This window comes from Diabrotica virgifera, chromosome 3, assembly GCF_917563875.1.
Source record: "Diabrotica virgifera virgifera chromosome 3, PGI_DIABVI_V3a".
NCBI lineage: Eukaryota > Metazoa > Arthropoda > Insecta > Coleoptera > Chrysomelidae > Diabrotica > Diabrotica virgifera.
Window position 1 is genome coordinate 5,440,828 of NC_065445.1, and position 22,877 is coordinate 5,463,704.

A 22,877-nucleotide genomic window follows, 5' to 3' on the forward strand; every position below is an offset into this window, starting at 1 on the left:
AACAAGTCAAAGAAAAAAAGCAATATTGTGCCGATATGTGCTTTTGCCCTGGGGGTGGTTTTCACCCCCTATTGGGGGTGAAAAATATTCGTCTAAAGAAAGTCAGGAAATGGATAAACTGGCTAATTTTAAGTAACTTTTGTTCTATAGAGTTTTAAGTCAATATTTTTCGAGTTATTTGGCAGTGAATATGTTCATTTTTTCAACAAAATAACCACGCTTTTAGACGGTTTTTCGCAAATAACTCAAATAGTAAGCATTTTGTCGAAAAAACATTCTTAGCAAAAATATAGCCTGTAAAAAATTGTAAAAAATGGTGTAGTTATCACGTCTCTACACCTAGTAGAAGCAGAGTTATAGCTAATGAAAAATAGGTTCATATTCGTCAAATTCCAAATGGAATACTTTAACGTGAAATAACCAAAAATGAAGTACATTTCGGGGAAAACTCATTACAAATTATTTAAAGTGTTTTAAAAAAGCTTCATTTTTGTTTTATAAAAAAAATTTCTATCATCAAAATTAAACAAGTTACGCTCAAAATAAAGTTAGTCCCTTTTGGTTTTGGTAAAAAAATCGAGAAAATCACCCCCTAATTAGTATCTTAAATGAACTTAATCGTTACGACTTCACAAGTTTCTTGACTCATGTATATATTGTTTATACGATCTGTAAGTTTCATCGGTTTAAAGTTCTTATTATTGAAAGGGCTGTAGTTAAAAGGGGTTGAACGAGTCACTGATCACGAATGTATGCAAATTTAGAAACACCAAATCTTAATCAATTTTTGTCTAACAGAAAAACAAAAAAATACGTAATATTCAAAAAAACAAATCTGACTTTTTTTGTTTTTCGAGATTTTTGGTATCTCTAACAATTTTTAAGTTATTTTGAAAAAAAGCATATTTTTCAAAATTTAAATTTTTAAAAATTTTACTTTGAAGCCAAATTTTTTCAAAACTAAGCACTTTGAATTGATGAAACTTACAGATCATATAAACACAACATAAGTAAAATAATTTGTGAAGCGGTAACGATTAATTTCATTTAAGTTGCTAATTAGGGGGTGGTCTTTCCGATTTTTTTTTTGCAAAAACAAAAGGGACCAACTTTATTTTAAGCGTAACTTGCTTAAATTTAATGTTAGAAACTGTTTGTAAAAACAGAAATAAAGCTTTTTTAAACACTTTAAAAAAGTTATAATAGGTTTTCCCCAAAAAGTGCTTAATTTTTTGGATATTTCACGTCGAAATATTCTGTCTGAAATTTGTTGAGTATGAATCTATTTTCATTGGCTATAACTCTGGTTTTACGAGATCCAGAGGCCTAACGCGTACACCATTATTTTTACTTTTTTATAGGCTATATTTTTGCTAAGAACATTTTTTTCGACAAAATACTTACTTTCTGAGTTATTTGCGAAAAACCGTCTAAAAATGTGGTTATTTTGTTGAAAAATGAACATATTCACTCGCAAATAACTCGAAAAGTGTTGACTTGGCCAAAAAGCTCTATAGAACAAAAGTTACTTAAAATTAGTCAGTTTACCCATTTCCGGACTTATTTTGGACATATATTTTTTCACCCCCTCTTGGGGGTGAAAGTCACCCCCAGGGCAAAAGCACACATCGGCACAATATCACTTTTTTTCTTTGACATGTAAGCTATACGTATGCCAAATTTCATGTCAATCCAAGCGGTTCTTTAAAATTTAGAGCAAAAACCGTGAAAGAATGGACTAAAATTAAAGCTCAATTATAAAAAAAATATTTCAAGATCAAGGTATCCTTAATGATTCCCAATTTCCACATTACATTGAACTAAAATATACATAATACAGAGAATTAAACTAACAATCTCTAAGTATCTTTGATTGTCATCGTAGTTTATCAATTATTTACTTGTTTACGTCCAAAAATCGCGATCTTCGACATGCTACCTACCTTGTACGTGTAGTTTTTAAAAGATTTTACTAAGGAAAGTATCTCCAATATTTTAACTATGGCTCTGAATACAAGTGAAATTAGGATCAAGAATGAAACAATTCCGTGGTTGTATGCTATTGATTATGAAGATGCCAATTGGGTCATTACTAGCTCTTTTATGATATTTACTATGCAGACGGGTAAGGTGATTTATCTGGTATTACTTTTAACATTAGTTTCATTATTACACATTTTTAATATCATAGACTTTTGTTTCGGAATAGAATACATCTGGTTGTATACGTATAACACCTTTCTGAGGTTTTAAAGCCAAAATATTCTTCTCCCTGGTCATCTCTTTCCAAATACACTGAACAATGCGTTGTAACGAGCCATATTTCTCTTGATTTCTCATATCAAGGCCAAGATATTCTAATTTGCGCTCTTTTATTATGTTAACAATCGTTGCATTCCTTGCCCACTCTATGTAGTACCTCAGCATTAATCGCACGATCCACCTATAAAATTTTTAAAATGCATCTGTAACCACATCTCGAAAGCTTCGAGCTTTCCTAAAAAAGTTTGTGTCCAAGATGTGTCTATATAATAACAGAAAATAAATAGCATCTATGATATAAAGTCTAAAAGTGACTTTATCTTTACGAACGCCGATTTTGCTATCCCTTTTTTCCCTTTCTTGCTTTCCATTGTTTTTCCGTTTTATTTCAGTAGAGTGGTTCCATTGGCTGTTTTTGTTGGCAGCAAGCTAAGTTTAGCAGCTTACTAAAAGCCGTGTATTTAATACCATTGACTTTGTTTTGTTTTCGTATTAGGATCCAGTCCATATTCTCTACTTCTACTTATATCTAATATGCGCGACATTATTATTTGGAAACTATCCAAGCTCTTTCCACAAACTCCTGCATCGTTGGCATAATGTTCTTCCACTCTAACTTTTCCCATGCGGCACGATTAATTTTCAAATAAGTTGAATCAAAAAATAAAGTGAAACGAAGGTCGATGTGTATATACACATATATGTATACATATATTACGCCTTTTTGTAGTTCTCCCAGTGCTTGCTCGAAAATATGGCAAGAGTACAATGTTAAATAATACCGGGGACAGAATGAATCCTTGTCTCTATCCTTTGTCTATGGTGATTGCCTCTGTCAACTGGTCAACCACTTTATTGTTGGCAGTTTGGTTTTAATATATGATAGAAATATATGTGTCACAGTTGACATCCCTATACGTCTACATAAGCATATACAATACATTTGCTCTGGTGCTTGGTATCGCGGAATCCAAATTGTGTCCATGGCATTTGTTCTTCTTCTTCCCATGTTTTATATATTCTGTTATGTATCACTTTTAAAAAAAGTTTGAAGTAAGTGGCTCATCAGGTTAATTATTCTGTACTCTTCGTATATTTTTGCATTCAATTTTTTTGGTATAGTTACGAAGGTCGACTTTAACCAGTTTTGGAAAATTATTCCATTATTTGTTATTCATTTTATTGCTAGTTCATCCATAAGCTTCAGGAACACGGAACTTGCATAAAATTTTAAATTCGAAAAAATGTTATAAATCACATAATGTTATAAAACATGTATCAAAAATAAAAAAGTTATTTTTGTGTTCCGTTTGTCCCCTAAAAACGATTCTAAATTCAAATTAAAGCAGCTAGCCCAAAACGCGTCGTGACGTCATATGATTATATGTTTACATTCTGCACCAACAAAATAAACAAAATTGTATATAATTTTAAATTAGAGATTATAAACGTCAGTAGACATATAAATACAGTTATGTCACGTTACAAGTGTTTTGATCGTTTGAACTTTGAACTATTCATAGAAAACTTGTACTTTTACAAAATGGTTTTATTTTCCATAGTAAACATTCTTTCCTTTCCTTCAAAAACTGTATCAAACTCCTATCTCAACAAAGTGGTATATATTATTACAATGACATACGATAAATGTGATTAGAATATAAATATTTTTCCTTTATTCTGCGACGATGAGCTGGCCAAATACCGAAGTAGGTGGAGGCCAATAAACTAAAGGAGAAGAAAAAAATACCTAAAGATAATCATAAACATAGCCATATAGTAAAACTATGTGACGTCTCGGGTCGTCTGAACTATTTTAAAACACAGAAGATTTTAAATTTGTATTTCTGATATGAGTTTTTCAAGCGTGAAATTTTGGAAATCTCATTTTTAAACAAAACTGAACATTATTATTTAATAAAAAAACAATGTGCAAGTTCCCTATTCTGGAGAAAACTTATTACTCCCTACAGCTTTACCAGCTTTACTTTCACATATTTCTTTCAAGGCTCTCTATTCTACATCTCTTCCACGCCTAATAATAGTTTTCCCTTGGTTGCTGCCAAACGCCCAATTCTTTTAGGCTTGTATAAGCCTGCAGCTTCAACTTGTAAGAAACACTAAATTTACTTAATTAATTGATATAATACATACCTAGTTTTCATGGTTTGTATTTATATTTAGGCTTTGGGATGCTGGAATCTGGCTGTGTTTCCATCAAAAATGAAGTAAATATAATGATGAAAAATGTCGTCGACATTGTACTAGGCGGTAAGTATGTTTTTTCTCGTCAGCATCTTTCAGTGCGTCACAGTTTTTCGATTTCATTCTAACGCATTAAACGCATTAACGCATTAACGCATTAAAAAACGCACGTCGGTGATTACATTTCATCGGTGACATTTATAACATTTATTCTAGTTGTCAATATATGGCGCTATAATCGAAAAAAAACATTATTTACTAATTATATAATATATCTACGAATATAATCTGTACAATTTATAAGACTATACAAATCAAAGAAAATACCATTTTATAAATGCAATAAACAAAATTGATTTGTTTTTATGCCAAATTGCAAATAAAATGTGACAACTGTGAGATTTAACTAAAATGTCTTGTCACTAAAATGTATATTATCACGGACTTACCTTTTTTCTATCATTTGTGACGCACTGAAAAATGCTCATGAAAAGAAGCATATAAAAAACTCTACGAGTAGGTACTTTTGGGATTTTTGTTATACACTAGTTTTTTTATGGTATCTTTTGAAGTTCTCTTTTTCGAGGGGGCTGTACCGTCGCGCCCGTAAGCGAAATTATTCCGATTCGATTTTCTTGCACAAACTTACTCAAAAAGAGGTCATTATAACAAATCCACAGGGTGCCAGGCGATGCCGTGGTCGAAAAATTCACAAAAATAATTTTTTCATTTCGAACAAATTTTATTTTAGATACTCTGGGTCATGCTGAGCAAAAAAGGTCTCTTGCCATTTTTACCTAAAAATAATTGTTGGCGAATTATACGCGATTGAAAATTTGAAAAATGCGAAAATGGCCATTTTTAAGGCTTATAAGGCTAATTAAGGCTATTAACTCGATTAAAAATTATTATGAAAGTCAAAAAGTGACCAAATCAAAGATTAAAACCCTTCCTTCAAGATCCTAAAGAAATTTTTGTCATTATTTTATTACGAAACTGTTATTTTTAATTATTAACAATTAGTGCTATAGTCCAGGCTGTATCGTTGCACCCGTTAGCGAAATTATTTGGATTAGGTTTTTTTGCACAAACTTACTCAAAAAGAGGCCCTTATAACAAATCCACAGGGTTCCAGGGAGTACCTTGGTCGAAAAATTATTTAAACAATTTTTTTAAACAAATTCACAAAAATAATTTTTTTACTTCGAACAATTTTTTTAGATAATTTCGGTCATTCCGAGCAAAAAGGTCTCTTGTGATTTTTCTCTAAAATTGATTGTTGTCGATTTATACGCGAGTTAAAATTTGAAAAATGCGAAAATTGCCATTTTCAAGGCTTAATAACTCGATTAAAAATTATTATTATTATATAGCGCTAATTGTTAATAATTAACCATAACAGCTTTGTAATAAAATAATGACAAAACTTTTTTCAGGATCTTGAAGGAGGGGTTTTAAACTTTGATTTGGTCACATTCTGACTTTCATAATAATAATTTTTAATTGAGTTATTAAGCTTTGAAAATGGCCATTTTTGCATTTTTCAAATTTTAAATACCATATAACTCGACAAGAATAAATTAGAGTTAAATAACAAAAAACCTTTTTTGCTCAGAATGACCCAGGTTATGTAAAAAAATTGTTCGAAATCAAAAAATTTTTGTGAATTTGTTTTAAAAAAATGTTTAAACAATTTTTTGACCACGGCACCGCCTGGCACATTGTGGATTTGTTATAAGGACCTCTTTTTGAGTAAGTTTGTGCAAAAAAATCGAATCGGAATTATTTCGATAACGGGGGCGACGGTAGAGTCCCGTTTATTTTGTTTTTTATTTCTGTTTTATTTATCTTGCTTATTTCTTTTACTTATTGTATTGTTTTGTTGTCTGTTTTTGATTTAATAAAATAAATTATCTTTAGGTTTAACATACTGGATGTTTGGTTACGCTCTTTCGTTCGGCAGAAGCGAGTACAACAACGGATTCATAGCACTCGGTGACTTTTTCATCGATCCTTCGGTAAGGGATCCTTTGAAAGGATCGATATACACTGCATTTATTTTTCAACTGTCATTTGCCACTACTGCCACTACTATAGTCAGTGGAGCTATGGCTGAAAGGTAAGAAATAATTTTCAACCATTACACTTACAATAATAATTTCGCTGTAACGAAATCAACATCAACAGACATCTGATATTTCATAAACACCTTTACCGCTCTCTGAAAGAACTGAAATATAACATATCACTTGATTTCGTTTTGCAGCGAAATTATTATTTTCTATTAGTTTTACTCCTAACGTAAGTTTTTGTTGGAATTTTGCCACGCTGAACAGGCAGAAAGTGAGATGCAAATTTTATATCTCCCCCGGCCTTATTTGATTTCAGCATTCTGTTGGTTTGTAAATAATAAAAACCACGAAGGTTTTATCAAAAACTTAGTCTCAATAAAAGTTTTATTAAAACGTTTTTTAGCCCAATAAATGACCATTTTGGAGTGTAATTTCCAGGGGCAACTCCGAATTGCATGAAAATTTGGATTTAGGTTCTACTTACCTTCCACTTCAAAGTTGAATTTGTGCCGGTGGTTGCTTTTACTTGGGGGGTGACATTAACCCCTTCTCGGGGGGTGAAAAACGCGTGTTTAAAATAAGGCCAGAAATGGATAAATTGACTTATTTTAAGCACCTTTTGTTCTATAAAGTTTTTTACGTTAGTCAATACTTTTCGAGTTATTCGCGATTTAAGATGTTGATTTTTCAACAAAAAAACTACGTTTTCAGACCGTTTTTCCCAAATAACTCAAAAAGTAAATATTTTAGCGAAAAAAATAATTTTAGCAAAAGTGTAGCCTATAAAAAAACGAAAAAAATGGTGTACAAGTAAAGTTTATAAATTGAGTAGAAGTAGAGTTGAAGCTCATGAAAAATACGTTCTTATTCGTCTAATTACAAATCGAATAATTCAACGCGAAATCTCCGAAGAAAGAAGCGTTTTTCGGGAAAACCTTATTTTATTAACATTTTTAAAGTATCCAAAAAGAGCTTATTATTTGTCTTTTACAAAAGTTTATAGCATCAAAAATAAACGAGTTACACTGAAGAAAAAGTTGGTCCCTTTTTTTTGGTAAGAAAAATCGTGAAAACCTCCCTCTATTTAGCACCCTAAATGAAATTAATCGTTTGGCTTTACCATCTATTTTAACTGTATGTGTATTGTTTATATGATCTGTAAGTTTGATTGGTTTGAAGTGCTATTTTTAAAAATATTTGGTTTTATAGTAAAAAAAAATTCTAAAAATTTTTGGAAAATTTCATTTTTTCAAAATAACTTAAAAAGTATTAGCGATAAGAAAAATCTTAAAGAGTAAAAAAATGTAGGTTTTACTATTATAAATATGCTAGTTTCATTTTGTTTCTCCGTAAGACAAAAATTGGTTAAGATATGGCTGTTCAAAATTTGCATACACTAGTGATTAGTGACCCATTCAAGCTTTCTCAATTATTACCCTTTCAAAAATAAACACTTTAAACCGGTGAGACTGACAGATCATATAAAAAATAGATAAATAAGTAAATTGCTTGTAAAGCGGTAGCGATTAATTTCATTTGGGGAGCTAAACTAAACACGGCGAGATTTTCATGATTTTTTACAAAAAAAAAGAGGGCCAACTTTATTTTACGCGTAACTCGCTTACTTTTAATGCTAAAACTTTTGTTAACAATTAAAAAAAGCTTTTTATAAACACTTTAAAAAAGTTTAAATGGGGTTTTCCCGAAAAGTGCTTAATTTTTCGATGATTTCACCTTGAAATATTCGATTTGGAATTAGACGAATAAGAACGTATTTTTCATGAGCTACAATTTTGTTTTTATTTGATTGATAGACTTTACTGATACACCATTTTTTTGGATTTTTTATAAGCTACACTTTTGCCAAGGATATTTTTTTCGATAAAATATTTACTTTTCGAGTTATTTGCGAAAAACCGTCTGAAAACGTAGTTTTTTTGTCGAGAAATCAACATTTTCGATGGCAAATAACTCGAGAAGTATTGACTTACGTAAAAAACTCTAGAAGAAAAGTTGCTTAAAATCAGTCAATTTATCCATTTCCGGCCTTATCTTGAACGTATGTTTTTTCACCCCCGAGAAGGGGTGACTATCACCCCCCAAGTAAAAGCAACCAACGGCACAATTTCAACTTTGAAGTGGAGGGCAAGTAGAACCTAAATCCAAATTTTCATGCAATTCGGAGTTGCCCCTGAAAATTACACGGTATCGCCGAATTTCCCGTTCATTTACTGGGCTATTTATACAGGGTGTCCAGAAACTCTACCGACAAACGAAGACAGGAGATTCTTCAGATAATTTTAAGATAATTTGACCCAATTCACCTAGTCCGAAAATGCTTCCTAAGGGAGCTAGAGCTCTTTGAAGATGGCGTCTTGTAATTAGTTTTTCTTAAATACGGCCAGAACGCTTCTATTTAGAAAAACAAAAATTGGTACGCGTATTTATATTTAAGATATAAATCTAATCCATCCATTGCAAATTTCTAGTACCGATCATAGGCGTCCGTTTTGGGTAGGGCAACAGTTATTTTATCGCATAACTTTTTTATCTTTAACTTTTATGCATTTCTGACACTGGATTATTAAATTATGAAGTATTCTAGTATTAAAAGGTACTCTTGTTTTAAATCGGTAGGACACCCGTTTTCTAGAAAAATCGATTTAAAAATTTTTCGCTTGTTGAATCAAAAAAAAAATTAAAAAAAAAACTGTTTAGAAAGACGAAAACTGGTACATTTATTATTATTCCAGAGATAAATCGATTTCATTAATTGCGAATTTCTAGTACTGGTCATAGCCGTCCGTTTTGGGTAGGTCAACAGTTATTTTATAGCTTAACTTTTTTGTCTTGAATTTTTGAGCATTTTTGACACTAGATTATTAAATTATGAGGTATTCGAGTACTAAAAGTTACTCTTACTTTATCTTGGTAAAATACTTCGCTTTTTGTTGAAAAGTTCTTTCTGTTGAAAAATTTTTTTTCAAATTCCAAATACGAAAAACTTTCAAATCGATTTTTCTAGAAAACGGTGTGTCCTACCGACTTAAAACAAGAGTAACTTTTAGTACTGGAATACCTCACAGTTTAATAATCCGGTGTCAAAAATGCATAAAAGTTAAAGACAAAAAAGTTATGTGATAAAATACCCGTTGCTCTTCCCAAAACGGACGCCTACGACCGGTACTATAAATTTGCAATGAATGGAATCGATTCATCTCTGAAAATTAAATAAGCATACCAATTTCTGTTTTTCTAAATAGAAGCGTTCTGGAGGTATTTGAGAAAAACTAATTTCATGACGCCATCTTCAAAGAGCTCTAGCTCCCTTAAGAAGCATTTTCGGACTAGGTGAATTGGGTTAAATTGTCTTAAAATTATCTGAGGAATCTCCTGTCTTCGTTTGTCGGTAGAGTTTCTGGACACCCTGTATACTTGGCTTAGTCAATGTCACGGACTCCGCAAATTTTGTAATCCATTTTAAAAATAGTTCTAGGCTACGTAGGTACCTGAAATTTTCAGAATAGCTTTGAACTAGATAACAATGCAATATTGAACTGCTATTACACAGGGTGATGGATTAGTAGGGTAAAGCTTCGTAGATCCATTATAGTAATGGATGGCGATAAAAGTTAATAACAAAAATTGTAGCCAACTTTGAGCTTCACATTACAAAATTAGTTAGAATTTTACAGGGTGTTCGATAACATAGTGACAGATCAAACTTATGTTTTTTTAAATGGAACACCCTATATTTTATTTTATATTCAAAATCTCCTTAACTTCTCTATTACAAAAATATAAAGGTTTGGTACGTTATACAGGGTATTTACAAAGTTATAACAAATTTAAATGAAAATTGTAACATGTTCAACTCCATGTATAAATAAAAATAAGCACAACGGCAACGGTTTATTGATGCCATAATTTTTTATTTATTGTCAAAATTTTCATAAATGATTGATATTCCTTATTTTCTTTATATTGAATACAGGGTGAGTCAAAACGCAAGTACATTATTTTCTCAGTAATTTTAAATGAAACACCCTGTATTTTATATCACTATCGAAAAGTACTATTACCGTACTTTAATTTATGTATAACATTCGCTATGTCTAAATTTATTAGTTTTTGAGATATTTTCATTTTTCAGAGCAAATTATTAATTACGGGTCTAAATCTTTCCAAATTTTAGTTAAGCCATGACTGAATTGTCTAAAACTGACAATTTACGATTACTGATATCAATCTGTAATCAAAGTGGGCTACAGTTTTTGTTATTAACTTTTATTGCTATCTATTACTATAACGGATCTACGGAGCTTTTCCCCACTAATCAATCACCCTGAATGGATAAATCGATTTTTTTTATTTCAAACTATTTTAAAAATGTGGCTCATGCAATGATATTTTAAAGTGCGTTAATAAATCGATATCTACAAATTGATGGTGGGTCAGTGGCATTAGACTGCAGACCGAGAGTTTCCTAGTTCGAACACGGCTGTGGCGTATCTTTCTTTAATTTTTTAATAAATAATTAAAAGTTGATATACCTACTCAAAATTCATATTTTATAAGTTAATTATTATATATAAATATTATATATACCATTTTAAACGACCGTGGAATTATAAAAAGTACTTTTTTATACTAGTGTAATTTTTAGAATTATAATTTTAACAGTTAATACACTTACTAAAAATTCATATTTCATTATTTCTAAAACTTGTTGTGTCCTATATATTATAACAAAACCGCGTTATTATAAAAAGTATTTTTTTATTATAGTGTAATTTTTGGAATTTTAAGCATTTTATATCGTCAAATTATTTTATATTCTCTCCTATAAATAATAAAAACGTTTTATTATAAAAAGTTATTTTTTATAAGTGTAATTATTTTTAATATTATTTTTAATTTTATTAAAATAAAACTTTGAATCGTCATTACACTTACCTTTCACAGGAAATATTTTTTGCTTTAGCTACTAGATTTTTACTAAATTCTAATCCGAAGAAAATTTTTTCAGATGTAATTTCAAAGCATACTGCGTGTTTAGCTTTCTAAACACAGTCATCTATTGTATTCCTGCTGGATGGGTTTGGGGAGATCATGGCTTCCTTAAAAATTTGGGAGCAGTAGATATTGCTGGGTCTGGTGCTGTACATCTCATAGGTAAGCTAAAATACCCTATTGTCGCTTTTACATCAATGTAGAGCAGTGTTTAGGCGGCCTTCAAGTAGGATTACAATATTTGACACCGTTTTTGATTCTTCTTCTTCTTCTTCGCGCGACTAGGATTACTCCTGTTTGTCTGCCTCTTATTCTGTTTCAGTTGTTGTTGACTGTACATTGTTGTTTTTACAGATGTTCTTCAGTTTTTCTTTCTTTTTTTTATCCACCTGTTAATATTTTGAATTTTGCATTGTTCTCGTATACTTCTGTTGCTTGGTCTGTCTCTTAATGATATGCCCGCTCTTGATCTTAATACTTTCATTTCGATATTGTTGATTTGTTGTTTCGTCTTTCTTGTATCGGTCCTTGTCTCCGCTGCATATGTTAGGATAGGTCTTACTGTTGTCTTGTATACTTTTATTTTGCTTTCCGTGGTCAGATATGTGTTTCTCCATATGGTTTCTCGGATGCAACCACTTACTCTTGCCGCTTTTGTTGCTTGTGTTTCTTATATTCCTGTCACTAGTGATCTCTACTCCTAGGTAATTGAATTTCATTACTTGTTCTACAATTTTGCCTTCTATTTCTAACTTGCATCTACGCGGCTCTTTACTTATCACTATACATTTAGTATTTTCTACTGATATTCTCATATTAAGTTTATTTGCTGTGATATTGAAAGTGTGGAGCTGCCTTTGTAGGTCATTCTCGTTATCAGCAATTAGTACTGCATCATCGGCATAGCATAGTATCGTGATTTTATGCGCTCCCATGTGGTATCCATGTCGTTTTCTTACTTCGTGAATTATTTGATTGATCACCATATTGAATAACAACGGGCTGAGCGAGTCTCCTTGGCGGATTCCTCCTTTTAGTTCTATGCATTATGTTTCTCCTGTTGACATTATAACTCTGGTATTGTTGTTCTTGTTAATTTCATTTATTTGCCTTATTATTTGGTGGTCTATTTGTTCAGCTTGTAATAAATTTAAGAGATCATTTCGCCTCACCCTGTCAAAAGCACTTTTTAAATCTACAAAGCACATGTATGCTGGTTTTCCATATTCAATAGACATTTCTACTATTTGCCTGATAATAAAAATTGCATCTATTATGCTGCGGTTCTTCCGGAAGCCTTGTTGTTCATCTGCCATTTTCGTTTTTTCCTCGACTTTATCTTTTATGACTGCCGTCAACAATTTTAATGTGCTGTTCATCAGACTAATGCCTCTATAATTTTCAGGATTTTTTGAGTCTCCCTTTTTGAGTATCGGTAGCAGGAGACTTTCCTTACATTCCGCTGGTACTACTCCGATATTTATTATATCGACAAATAATTTTAGGAGCAATTTGAGTAGTGTTCCTCCTCCATATTTTAGCAGTTTATTATGTATCTTATCAAGACCAGGTGCTTTTCTATTTTTTAATTTTTTTATTCGTTCTTGTAGCTCTTCTTCTGATATTAGTACTCTATCGTGGATTTCATTAATGTTTATTTCTCTGTTCTCTTCTTTTCCTTCTCCATATAATTTCGTGAAATGCTCAGTCCATTGTGTCTCCGTAATGTTATCTATCCGTACAAATTCATTCATTTCTGTTTTTTGTCTCCTTATCATCTTCCACACCTTTTTGTGGGATCCATAGAGGTCGTATTCCATATCTTTGGTAAATTTCTCCCAGTGTTCTTTTTTGATGTTGTCTATTTCTTGGTTTACTCTATTCCTGATCGTCTCGTGCCTCCGGTGTCTTCACTCTTTTGTATGTTAGGAAAGCTTGTTTCTTTTGATTTGCTAGTGCTTTCACCTTTTCGTCATACCATGGAGTTTTGTATTCCCGTTTATTTCTGTTGACTTTTCTTTTACCTAAAGCTTCTTCTGCTGCTTGTAGGATACTGTTTCTAATAATTTTCCAGGTTTCTTCTATATCCTTTTTAGTCTCTAGGTTATGGCTGTTTAGCTTTTCTGTTAGTCTGTTTCTATAAAAGTTTTGTATCCCTTCGTCTTCTAAGCTTTCTATGTTTAACTTTTCTTCGACTTTTGTATTTCGCTTGCGTTGTGTGTTGATTTCTATATTTATTTTCCCTAGTACCAGGCCATGGTCGGATCCTACATTGGCGGACGATAGAGTGCGCACATCTATTATATCCCTGTTTTTGATTTCTGTTCATATTTGTGTTCTTTGTAAATAGTTTTCAATTTGGCTAGTGTATTCTTCTTCTTTACATGTTATCTCTGTGACGAAGATTGGCAATCATCATTGCTATTCTTACTTTTGACACTACAGCCCGAAAGAATTCAGTTGAGCTGCAACCAAACCATTCTCTGAGGATTCTCAGCCAGGACATTTTTCTTCGACCTACGCTGCGCCTTCCTTGAATCTTTTCCTGCATAATTAATTTTAGGAGTTCATATCTGTCACCACGTGTTATATGACCCAAGTATTGAAGTTTTCTTATTTTGATGGAATCCAGTATCTCCCTGCTGTTCTGTATTCTCCTTAGTACTTCCTCATTGGTTATTCTGTCTGTCCAGGAGATTCTCAGCATTCTTCGATATGTCCATATTTCAGTTGCCTCCAATCTATTGAGATATTGTTTATTAAGAGTCCATGTCTCCACACCATACAAAAAAATATATAACACTTTAGTAGGTACTCGTTTTCTAAGATTTAGGCTGAGGTCTCTACTACATAATATATTATTATATTCCTCTTATTACCCTTAAGGCGATAACAACTATTAATATCTTCAGACGTATCAAACTTTTTAAAAATTTTGATGTTCCTTAGGAGGCAGTGCAGCATTTGCAAGTGCTGTTATGCTGGGACCACGTCTAGGAAGATACGACAATGGTATAACACCGTTACCATTGGGAAATCCCGTAAACGCCGTGATGGGTCTGTTTGTTCTTTGGTGGGGATGGTTGGCGTTTAATTCTGGAAGTACTTACGGGGTAAGTCATACATTTTTTTAAATAATTAAGATCTTTAATTACTATGGTAAGTGACATGATCTCTTAATCAATACAAATTGCCGCCTATGCCGATGATATCAGCATTATGTCTCGCAGAATGGAGAAATATATTCACAATTAAAAAACTAGGACAAAAAGGCCCGACTGATAAATATTCAATTCAGGCAATATCTAGGGGAAAACAGACATTTGGTTGAATAAGAGGATATATCTGGGAGTTTCACTTAGGTATCTCTGAGTTGCATTAAGCACTGATATAACAGAAGAATCAGAAACTTAAAGAAGAATAAATAGTAAAGGAAAACAAAGCTTATTTTTGTTTGCTTATTTGTTCCGTTCCAAAAACACACACTGGAAATCTAAAATCAATATGTAGAAAACTATTATCAAACCAATAGTATGTTATGGATGCGAGACATGGGCGATGGTAGAAAACACAAAAAGAAAGCAGGAACTCTTTAAAAGAAATGGAGGTACTATTAAAGGAATGTCTTTAAAAGAAAACGGAATTTCAGGAGATCCAGGTTCAACCTAATGACTTCAAAGATTTCGATGGGCTGCTCGTGTAGTGAGATTGGAGGTCAACAGATTGCGGAAAAGAGCCATAGATAGTAAAATAAGGGGCCCATGACCTAAAGGAAGGTTACGGAAAAGGTGGAAGGATGAAGTGGAGCGCATGCACAAAATTTGCTAGACGTGAAAACCTGTAGGCTGAATTTAAGCTGTAATGGCATTGGAGAGAAAAAGAGATAGAGAGAGAGATAGAGAGAGAGAGAGAGAGAGAGAGAGAGATAATCGGATTCGATGTCTTCTTCTATCTTATTTAACTATAATTTATCTTAAATAATCAAAACTGTATTATTTATTTCTTTAGTTGAGCGGTGAAAAATGGCAATACGCAGCTAAAGCGGCAGTGATGACTATGATCGCTACTTTTGGGGGAGGCACGATTAGCATTTTGTACACGATGATTAAGCTGAGGGGAAAAATTGACACAATTGACATCATAAACGGGATACTAGGATCCCTGGTGTCAATAACTGCTGGCTGTTTCCTGTATCAAGGTAAAAGTGATATGTCTTTACGTAGATATATTTTCATATGCTCGAAATAGCAATTACCTCTGTCTTGGTCTGCAATAGCCTGCAAACTCTGTTGTTGTTTTGACCAAAGTCGAGCCCGCTTATTAGAATACCGGTTAAAGGAATATCCCGGTTTAAGGAATAGACATTTGAGGTCCCGAAACTTTTGTACCTACTAACCACCAATGATCGGTTATTAGAAATCCAGGTTATAGGAATACCTTTGCTTGGCACGAAGGCTATCCCAATAAGCGGGTTCGACTATATTACCTACATTTACTTTTTTCCTCCTTAGTTTATTTCCCGTCGATTTTTCTTTATTCGAGTTTTTTATATAGGGTGTCCCAAAAGTAGTGGAACGGTCGAATATTTCGCGAACTAAACATCGGATCGAAAAACTGAAAAACACGTGTTCAATCATTTTCAAAAATCGATCCAATGACACCAAACACCAACCCCCACTGCACCCCCTGAAGGTGGGGTGGGGGGTAACTTTAAAATCTCAAATGGAAACCCCTAGTTTTTCTTGCAGATTTGGATTCGTTACGTAAAAGTAAACAACTTTTATTCAAGACATTTTTTCGAACTGTGGATAGATGGCGCTATAATTGGGAAAAACCATTTATCCTGATACCATAGGTAAATTACAGAAACGGTCTAATATCTCGAGAAATACACTTCCAAATGAGAAACCAAAAAACAAGTTTTTAATATTTTTCGAAAGCCTATCGACAAACACCAAAAATGACCCTCCAACCCACCCCTTGGAGACGGGGTGGGGGTAAATTTAAAATCTTAAATAGCAACCCCCACTTTTTATTGCAGATTCGAATTCGTCATGAAAAATTAAGCAACATTTATTCGAAACATTTTTTAAAATTGTTGATAGATGGCGCTAATAAATCGTATTTTTCCAATTAAAGCGCCATCTATCAACAATTCTAAAAAATATTTCGAATAAATGTTGCTTAATTTTTCATGACGAATCCAAATCTGTAATAAAAAGTGGGGGTTGCTATTTAAGATTTTAAAGTTACCCCCCACCCCACCTCCAGGGGGTGGGTTGGAGGGTCATGTTTAGTGTTATTCGATAGGTTTTCGAAAAGTATTAAAAACCTTCTGTTCGGATTCTCATTTGGAAGTGTATTTCTCGAGATATTAGACCGTTTCTATAATTTACCTATGGTATCAGCATAAATCGTTTTTCTCAATTATAGCGCCATCTATCCACAGTTCGAAAAAATGTCTTGAATAAAAGTTGCTTACTTTTACGTAACGAATCCAAATCTGCAAGAAAAACTAGGGGTTTCCATTTGAGATTTTAAAGTTACCCTCCACCCCACCTCCAGGGGGTGTAGTGGGGGTTGGTGTTTGATGTCATTGGATAGATTTTTGAAAATGATTGAAAACGTATTTTTCAGTTTTTCGATCCGATGTTTAGTTCGCGAAATATTCGACCGTTCCACTACTTTTGGGACACCCTGTATAATCATTGTATCAACAGAATGATAATTGTCCTTTGTTATATTTTTCTATTATTAAATTATCGTTTTTCTATTCTTTATTTCTTTTTTTCTTATTTTTTTAGCTAAATTTAATTTTTTTTGTCTTTTATTTCTTATCAAACTTTTCTTTTTCGTTACTGTCTTACTTTTCTATATTTTTTATTTCGTATTTCTTTTTCTTATAAACGAATTTTGATTACAGGATGGGAAGCACTTCTAGTGGGGACATTGGGAGCTATTCTAGTTTGCAGTTCCATGCCTGTATTTGATATGGTAAGATCATTCATTCTCTTCAATGTCTGACAATGCTATTAAATATTATTCTTAGATGGGCGTAGATGATCCTGTAGGAGCAAGCTCAGTCCATGGTATAGGTGGAATATGGGGTACGTATCTGTTATATTAGATTTCCACCTAACGGTTTACCTCAAAAATCTTTCGTTAGTTAGCAGTTAGGTACTAAATTGTAATATAGAAACGAACATATTGAAAGACTTAGTTACTGAATTACACAGATCGAGAATTTTTAACGTAGTTAAGAAAAACTATTTTCAAATACTAAGATTCATGATTTCTAGGGGTTATAGCAGTTGGAATTTTCGCTGAGGATCCAATCCCACTTGATACTACAAGTGGCAGAAATGGAATTCTAAAAGGTAATTTAAAGACTCATTATATCCTATATTGGATTGGGCTACATGTGCAATAAAATCACCTCCTATCATAACTTTCTTCTCTAATGGAATATCACTCATAGTGTGTCTCCTAATTGATAATTGAAAGTTTTTGTTTCATTCTCACCTAGCACTGTTTGAAAAACATACATACACCACATTATTCTATCATTCGTTCTTACCACTTCTAATACGTTATCTTTCATTTCACTATCAACAATTATACCAACTCCATCCCTAATGTTATTGTTCCCTACATACCATAATTTGTAGAGGAAAGTAACCAAATATGGAATAGTGCCCTAATATGGAATTCCTTGATTTCTCCGAAAATTTAAGTTGAAAGCGCACTACAAGACCATCCTCTATTTCAGTCGCTCTCTTTATTATCGTATTCACACCTCTGTGTCAGATGCGCAAACAATACGTGTCTGACAGGCGCGTTTTGTTTTATCGTCTCGCAGAAAATTTCAAAGGTAAATACAGGGTGTAACGAAAATACAGGTCATAAATTAAATCGTGTATTCTGAGACCAAAAATATTTCGAATGAACCTAATTTACCTTAGTACAAATATGCACATAAAAAAAGTTACAGCCCTTTGAATTTACAAAATGAAAATCGATTTTTTCGAATATATCGAAAACTATTAGAGATTTTTTATTGAAAATGGACAAGTGGCATTCTTATGGCAGGAACATCTTAAAAAAGAATTATAGTGAAATTTGTGCACCCCATAAAAATTTTATGGTGGTTTTGTTCCTTTAAACCCCCCCAAACTTTTGTGTACGTTCCAATTAAATTATTATTGTGGTACCATTAGTTAAATTCAATATTTCTAAAACTTTTTTGCCTCTTAATATTTTTTCGATAAGGTAGTTTTTATCGAGTTGCGACTTCTTTTTTAATATGTTTACATAAAAAGTTTATGGGGGTTTTGTTCCTTTAAACCCCCCAAATGTTTGTGTATGTTCCAATTTAACTTTTACTGCGGTATCATTAGTTAAACACAGTGTTTTTAAAACTTTTTTGCCCCCTTGTATTTTTTCGAGAAGGCACTTTTTATCGAGATATTACTTCTTTTTAATATGGTTCAAAATATACCTAAAAATTTAAATCATAAATAAATTTTCATATTATTACCAAGTCTCCATAATCGTACTTAGCCATATACAAATATGTGGTGGATTTGATAAATATTCAAAATATCTCGATAAAAACTGACTTTTAGAAAAAGTACTAAGAGGTAAAATATTGTGTTTAACTAATACTACAATATAATAATTAAATTGGAACGTACACAAAAGTTTGGGGGGGTTTAAAGGAACAAAACCCCCATAAAATTTTTATGGGGTGTCCAAATTTCACTATAATTTTTTCTTAAGATACTACTACCATAAGAATGCCACATGTTTATTTTCAATAAAAGATCTCTAATAGTTTTCGATATATTGGAAAAATCGATTTTCATTTTGTAAATTCAAAGGGCTGTAACTTTTTTTATGTGCACATTTGTACTAAGGTAAGTTAGGTTCAAACGAACTATTTTTAGTCCCAGAATATGTGATTAAATTTATGACCTGTATTTTTGTTACACCCTGTATATTAAACGAGTATTATTGGTTATTATGCATGAATACAGACTTGTTATGCTATTGCGTATTTCAATAGTACCTTTATTTTGATATTTTATGAGCTTCTGTAATTAAAACATTACGACTTGAAAAAATGTTGATACTAGTTTGAACTAATGTACAAATCCAAATATGGACAGTCGTTGGTGCCTAATTATGGAATAGTGTATTAATAGCCCAATAAATGACCGTTTTGGCGTGTAATTTCCAGGGGCAACTCCGAATTGCATGAAAATTTGGATTTAGGTTCTACTTACCCTCCACTTCAAAGTTGAATTTGTGCCGTTGGTTGCTTTTACTTGGGGGTGACATTTACCCCTTCTCCGGGGGTGAAAAACGCGTGTTTAAAATAAGGCCGGAAATGGATAAATTGACTTATTTTAAGCACCTTTTGTTCTATAAAGTTTTTTACGTAAGTCAAAACTTTTCGAGTTATTCGCGATTTAAAATGTTGATTTTTCGACAAAAAAACTACGTTTTTCCCAAATAACTCAAAAAGTAAATATTTTAGCGTAAAAAATATTTTTAGCAAAAGTGTAGCCTATAAAAAAACAAAAAAAATGATGTACCAGTAAAGTCTACAAATTGAGTAGAAGCAAAGTTGTAGCTCATGAAAAATACGTTCTTATTCGTCTAATTCCAAACCAAATAATTCATTTATTTACATTTTTAAAGTATCGAAAAAAGCATATTATTTGTTTTTTACAAAAGTTTACAGCATAAAAATAAACGAGTTACACTGAAAAAAAAAAGTTGGCCCCTTTTTATGGTAAAAAAAATCGTGAAAACCTCCCTCTATTTAGCACCCTAAATGAAATTAATCGTTTGGCTTTACCATATATTTTAACTGTATGTGTATTGTTTATATGATCTGTAAGTTTGATTGGTATGAAGTGCTTATTTTTGAAAACATTTGGTTTTATAGTAAAAAAAAATTTTCTAAAAATTTTTGAAAAATTTCATTTTTTCAAAATAACTTAAAAAGTATTAGTGATAAGAAAAATCTTAAAGAGTAAAAAAATGTAGGCTTTGCTATTATAAATATGCTAGTTTCATTTTGTTTCTCCGTAAGACAAACATTGGTTAAGATATGGCTGTTCAAAATTTGCATACACTCATGATTAGTGACCCATTCAAGCTTTCTCAATTATAACCCTTTCAAAAATAAACACTTTAAACCAGTGAGACTGACAGATCACATAAAAAATATATAGGTAAGTAAATTGTTTGTAAAGCGGTAGCGATTAATTTTATTTGGGGAGCTAAACACGCCGAGATTTTCATGATTTTTTACAAAAAAAAAGAGGACCAACTTTATTTTGAGCGTAACTCGCTTATTTTTAATGCTAAAACTTTTGTTAACAATTAAAACAAAGCTTTTTATAAACACTTTAAAAAAGTTTAAATGGGTTTTTTCCCGAAAAGTGCTTAATTTTTCGGTGATTTTACCTTGAAATATTCGATTTGGAATTAGACGAATAAGAACGTATTTTTCATGAGCTACAACTTTGTTTTTATTTGATTGATGGACTTTACTGATACACCATTTTTTTGGGTTTTTTTTTATAAGCTACACTTTTGCGAACAATATTTTTTCGATAAAATATTTACTTTTTGAGTTATTTGCGAAAAACCGTCTGAAAACGTAGTTTTTTTGTCGAAAAATCAACATTTTCAATGACAAATAACTCGAAAAGTATTGACTTACGTAAAAAACTCTATAGAACAAAAGTAGCTTAAAATCAGTAAATTTATCCATTTCCGATCTTATCTTGAACGTATGATTTTTCACCCCCGAGAAGGGGTGACTATCACCCCCCAAGTAAAAGCAACCAACGGCACAATTTCAACTTTGACGTGGAGGGCAAGTAGAACCTAAATCCAAATTTTCATGCAATTCGGAGTTGCCCCTGAAAATTACACGGTATCGCCGAATTTCCCGTTCATTTACTGGGCTATAAGTGTAAGTGGGCTCAATATGATTGTGCTGGTCCAGATTTTCCTACATGGATCTGTGATGTCTGCAAGTGAATTAAGCTATCATTAAGTGCAAGTGAATTAAGCTGTCATTTTTCACAATTTTCTTATTTAAATTTATTTGATCTCAGATGTTTATGTCTATTTTTGTTATTGATATGTTGGTTTATGCCTATATTCCATATATGGGTACCTATTCCATATTTGGTTACTCATTTGGGATTTTGTTGTTTAGTTCAATTTTTTTTTGTTAATTAAGATATTTAATAGAAGGCTTTTAATTACTACATAAAAATGTATGACTGATGGGTCATAACATTAAATTGTTTTCATTTCTATAAAGGTATTATTTTATATCGCCAAAACAAAATGGTATTCCATAATTGGCGACTTTCCTCTATCCTTTATCTAGTTCTTTTCCTCTTTGCCATTTCCACCTATGCTCTTGAAGCCCAGCAATTTGTACGCTCCCTTTAATCGCATCTACTAACTTCACACTCTTAACTTTGAGAGTGCCAAGATTCGAAGACCCAATCCTAATTAATTGTTCTAACCTGTAATGGTGTTTCCCTCAAATGGTCCTCACCCGGAAATCCGAAATCATGAGAGCAATACTATGGTTTGCTTTTTAAGCAGGAGGAGTAAACTAAAAAGTCAGATTCACACCCGAGAAAGTCACTAGAAAAATCACTAAATACATCTTCTTTTTTTATTGATCATATCGGCCTTCGATGATATTCCATAGGTACATATTATAATAGTATATTATTCAACGAGCGTTGCAACGATGGTCATTATGAAGCGAGTATGAGGGTTACGAAACGAGCCGTATGCGGCGAGTTTCGTATAGAGCACGAGCTTCATAATGATAATTAAATGCAAGTTGTATCTTCTTCTTCTTTAAGTACCGTGCCCAAATTTTTAGGCGTGGGTAGCTTCCATAACAATTTGCCGATATCGTTCTCGATCTTGTGCGGCATGTAACAATTGATCTGCTGATAAGCCAGTCCATTGACGAAGGTTTCGGAGCCATGAATATTTCTTTCGACCAATTCCTCTTTTTCCGTCGATCTTTCCATTGAGTATTAACTGCAGCATCCTGTATCTGCTACCTCTCATTATATGCCCCAGATATTCAAGTTTTCTCTTTTTTATCATCTTCATTAAGTCACCTTCGCCTTGACCTACTCTGTTTAAGACTTCTCTGTTTGAAATGCGTTGAACCCAAGATATTCTGAGCATTCTACGATACGACCACATCTCAAAGGCTTCTAATTTGTTCATCATGTTAACCTTCATGATCCAGGTTGTATATAGTAT

The 22,877-nt window shown here is 32.3% G+C and overlaps 1 protein-coding gene across 2 annotated transcripts in view; it reads left to right on the forward strand.

Annotated features, from left to right (window-relative positions):
- The first annotated feature begins 1,801 nt into the window (after positions 1-1,801).
- LOC114326609 (putative ammonium transporter 2) overlaps positions 1,802-22,877 on the forward strand; it is a 28,117-nt gene continuing 7,041 nt past the window's right edge. For both annotated transcript variants that reach the window (XM_050647773.1, XM_050647775.1), the window contains exons 1-9: positions 1,802-2,125; positions 4,447-4,533; positions 6,388-6,586; positions 11,569-11,714; positions 14,502-14,665; positions 15,561-15,750; positions 17,476-17,546; positions 17,602-17,659; positions 17,852-17,929. In XM_050647773.1, coding sequence (XP_050503730.1) covers positions 2,002-2,125; positions 4,447-4,533; positions 6,388-6,586; positions 11,569-11,714; positions 14,502-14,665; positions 15,561-15,750; positions 17,476-17,546; positions 17,602-17,659; positions 17,852-17,929 — 1,117 coding nt within the window. In that variant the 5' untranslated portion in view covers positions 1,802-2,001. The remainder of the gene's footprint in view (positions 2,126-4,446; positions 4,534-6,387; positions 6,587-11,568; positions 11,715-14,501; positions 14,666-15,560; positions 15,751-17,475; positions 17,547-17,601; positions 17,660-17,851; positions 17,930-22,877) is intronic.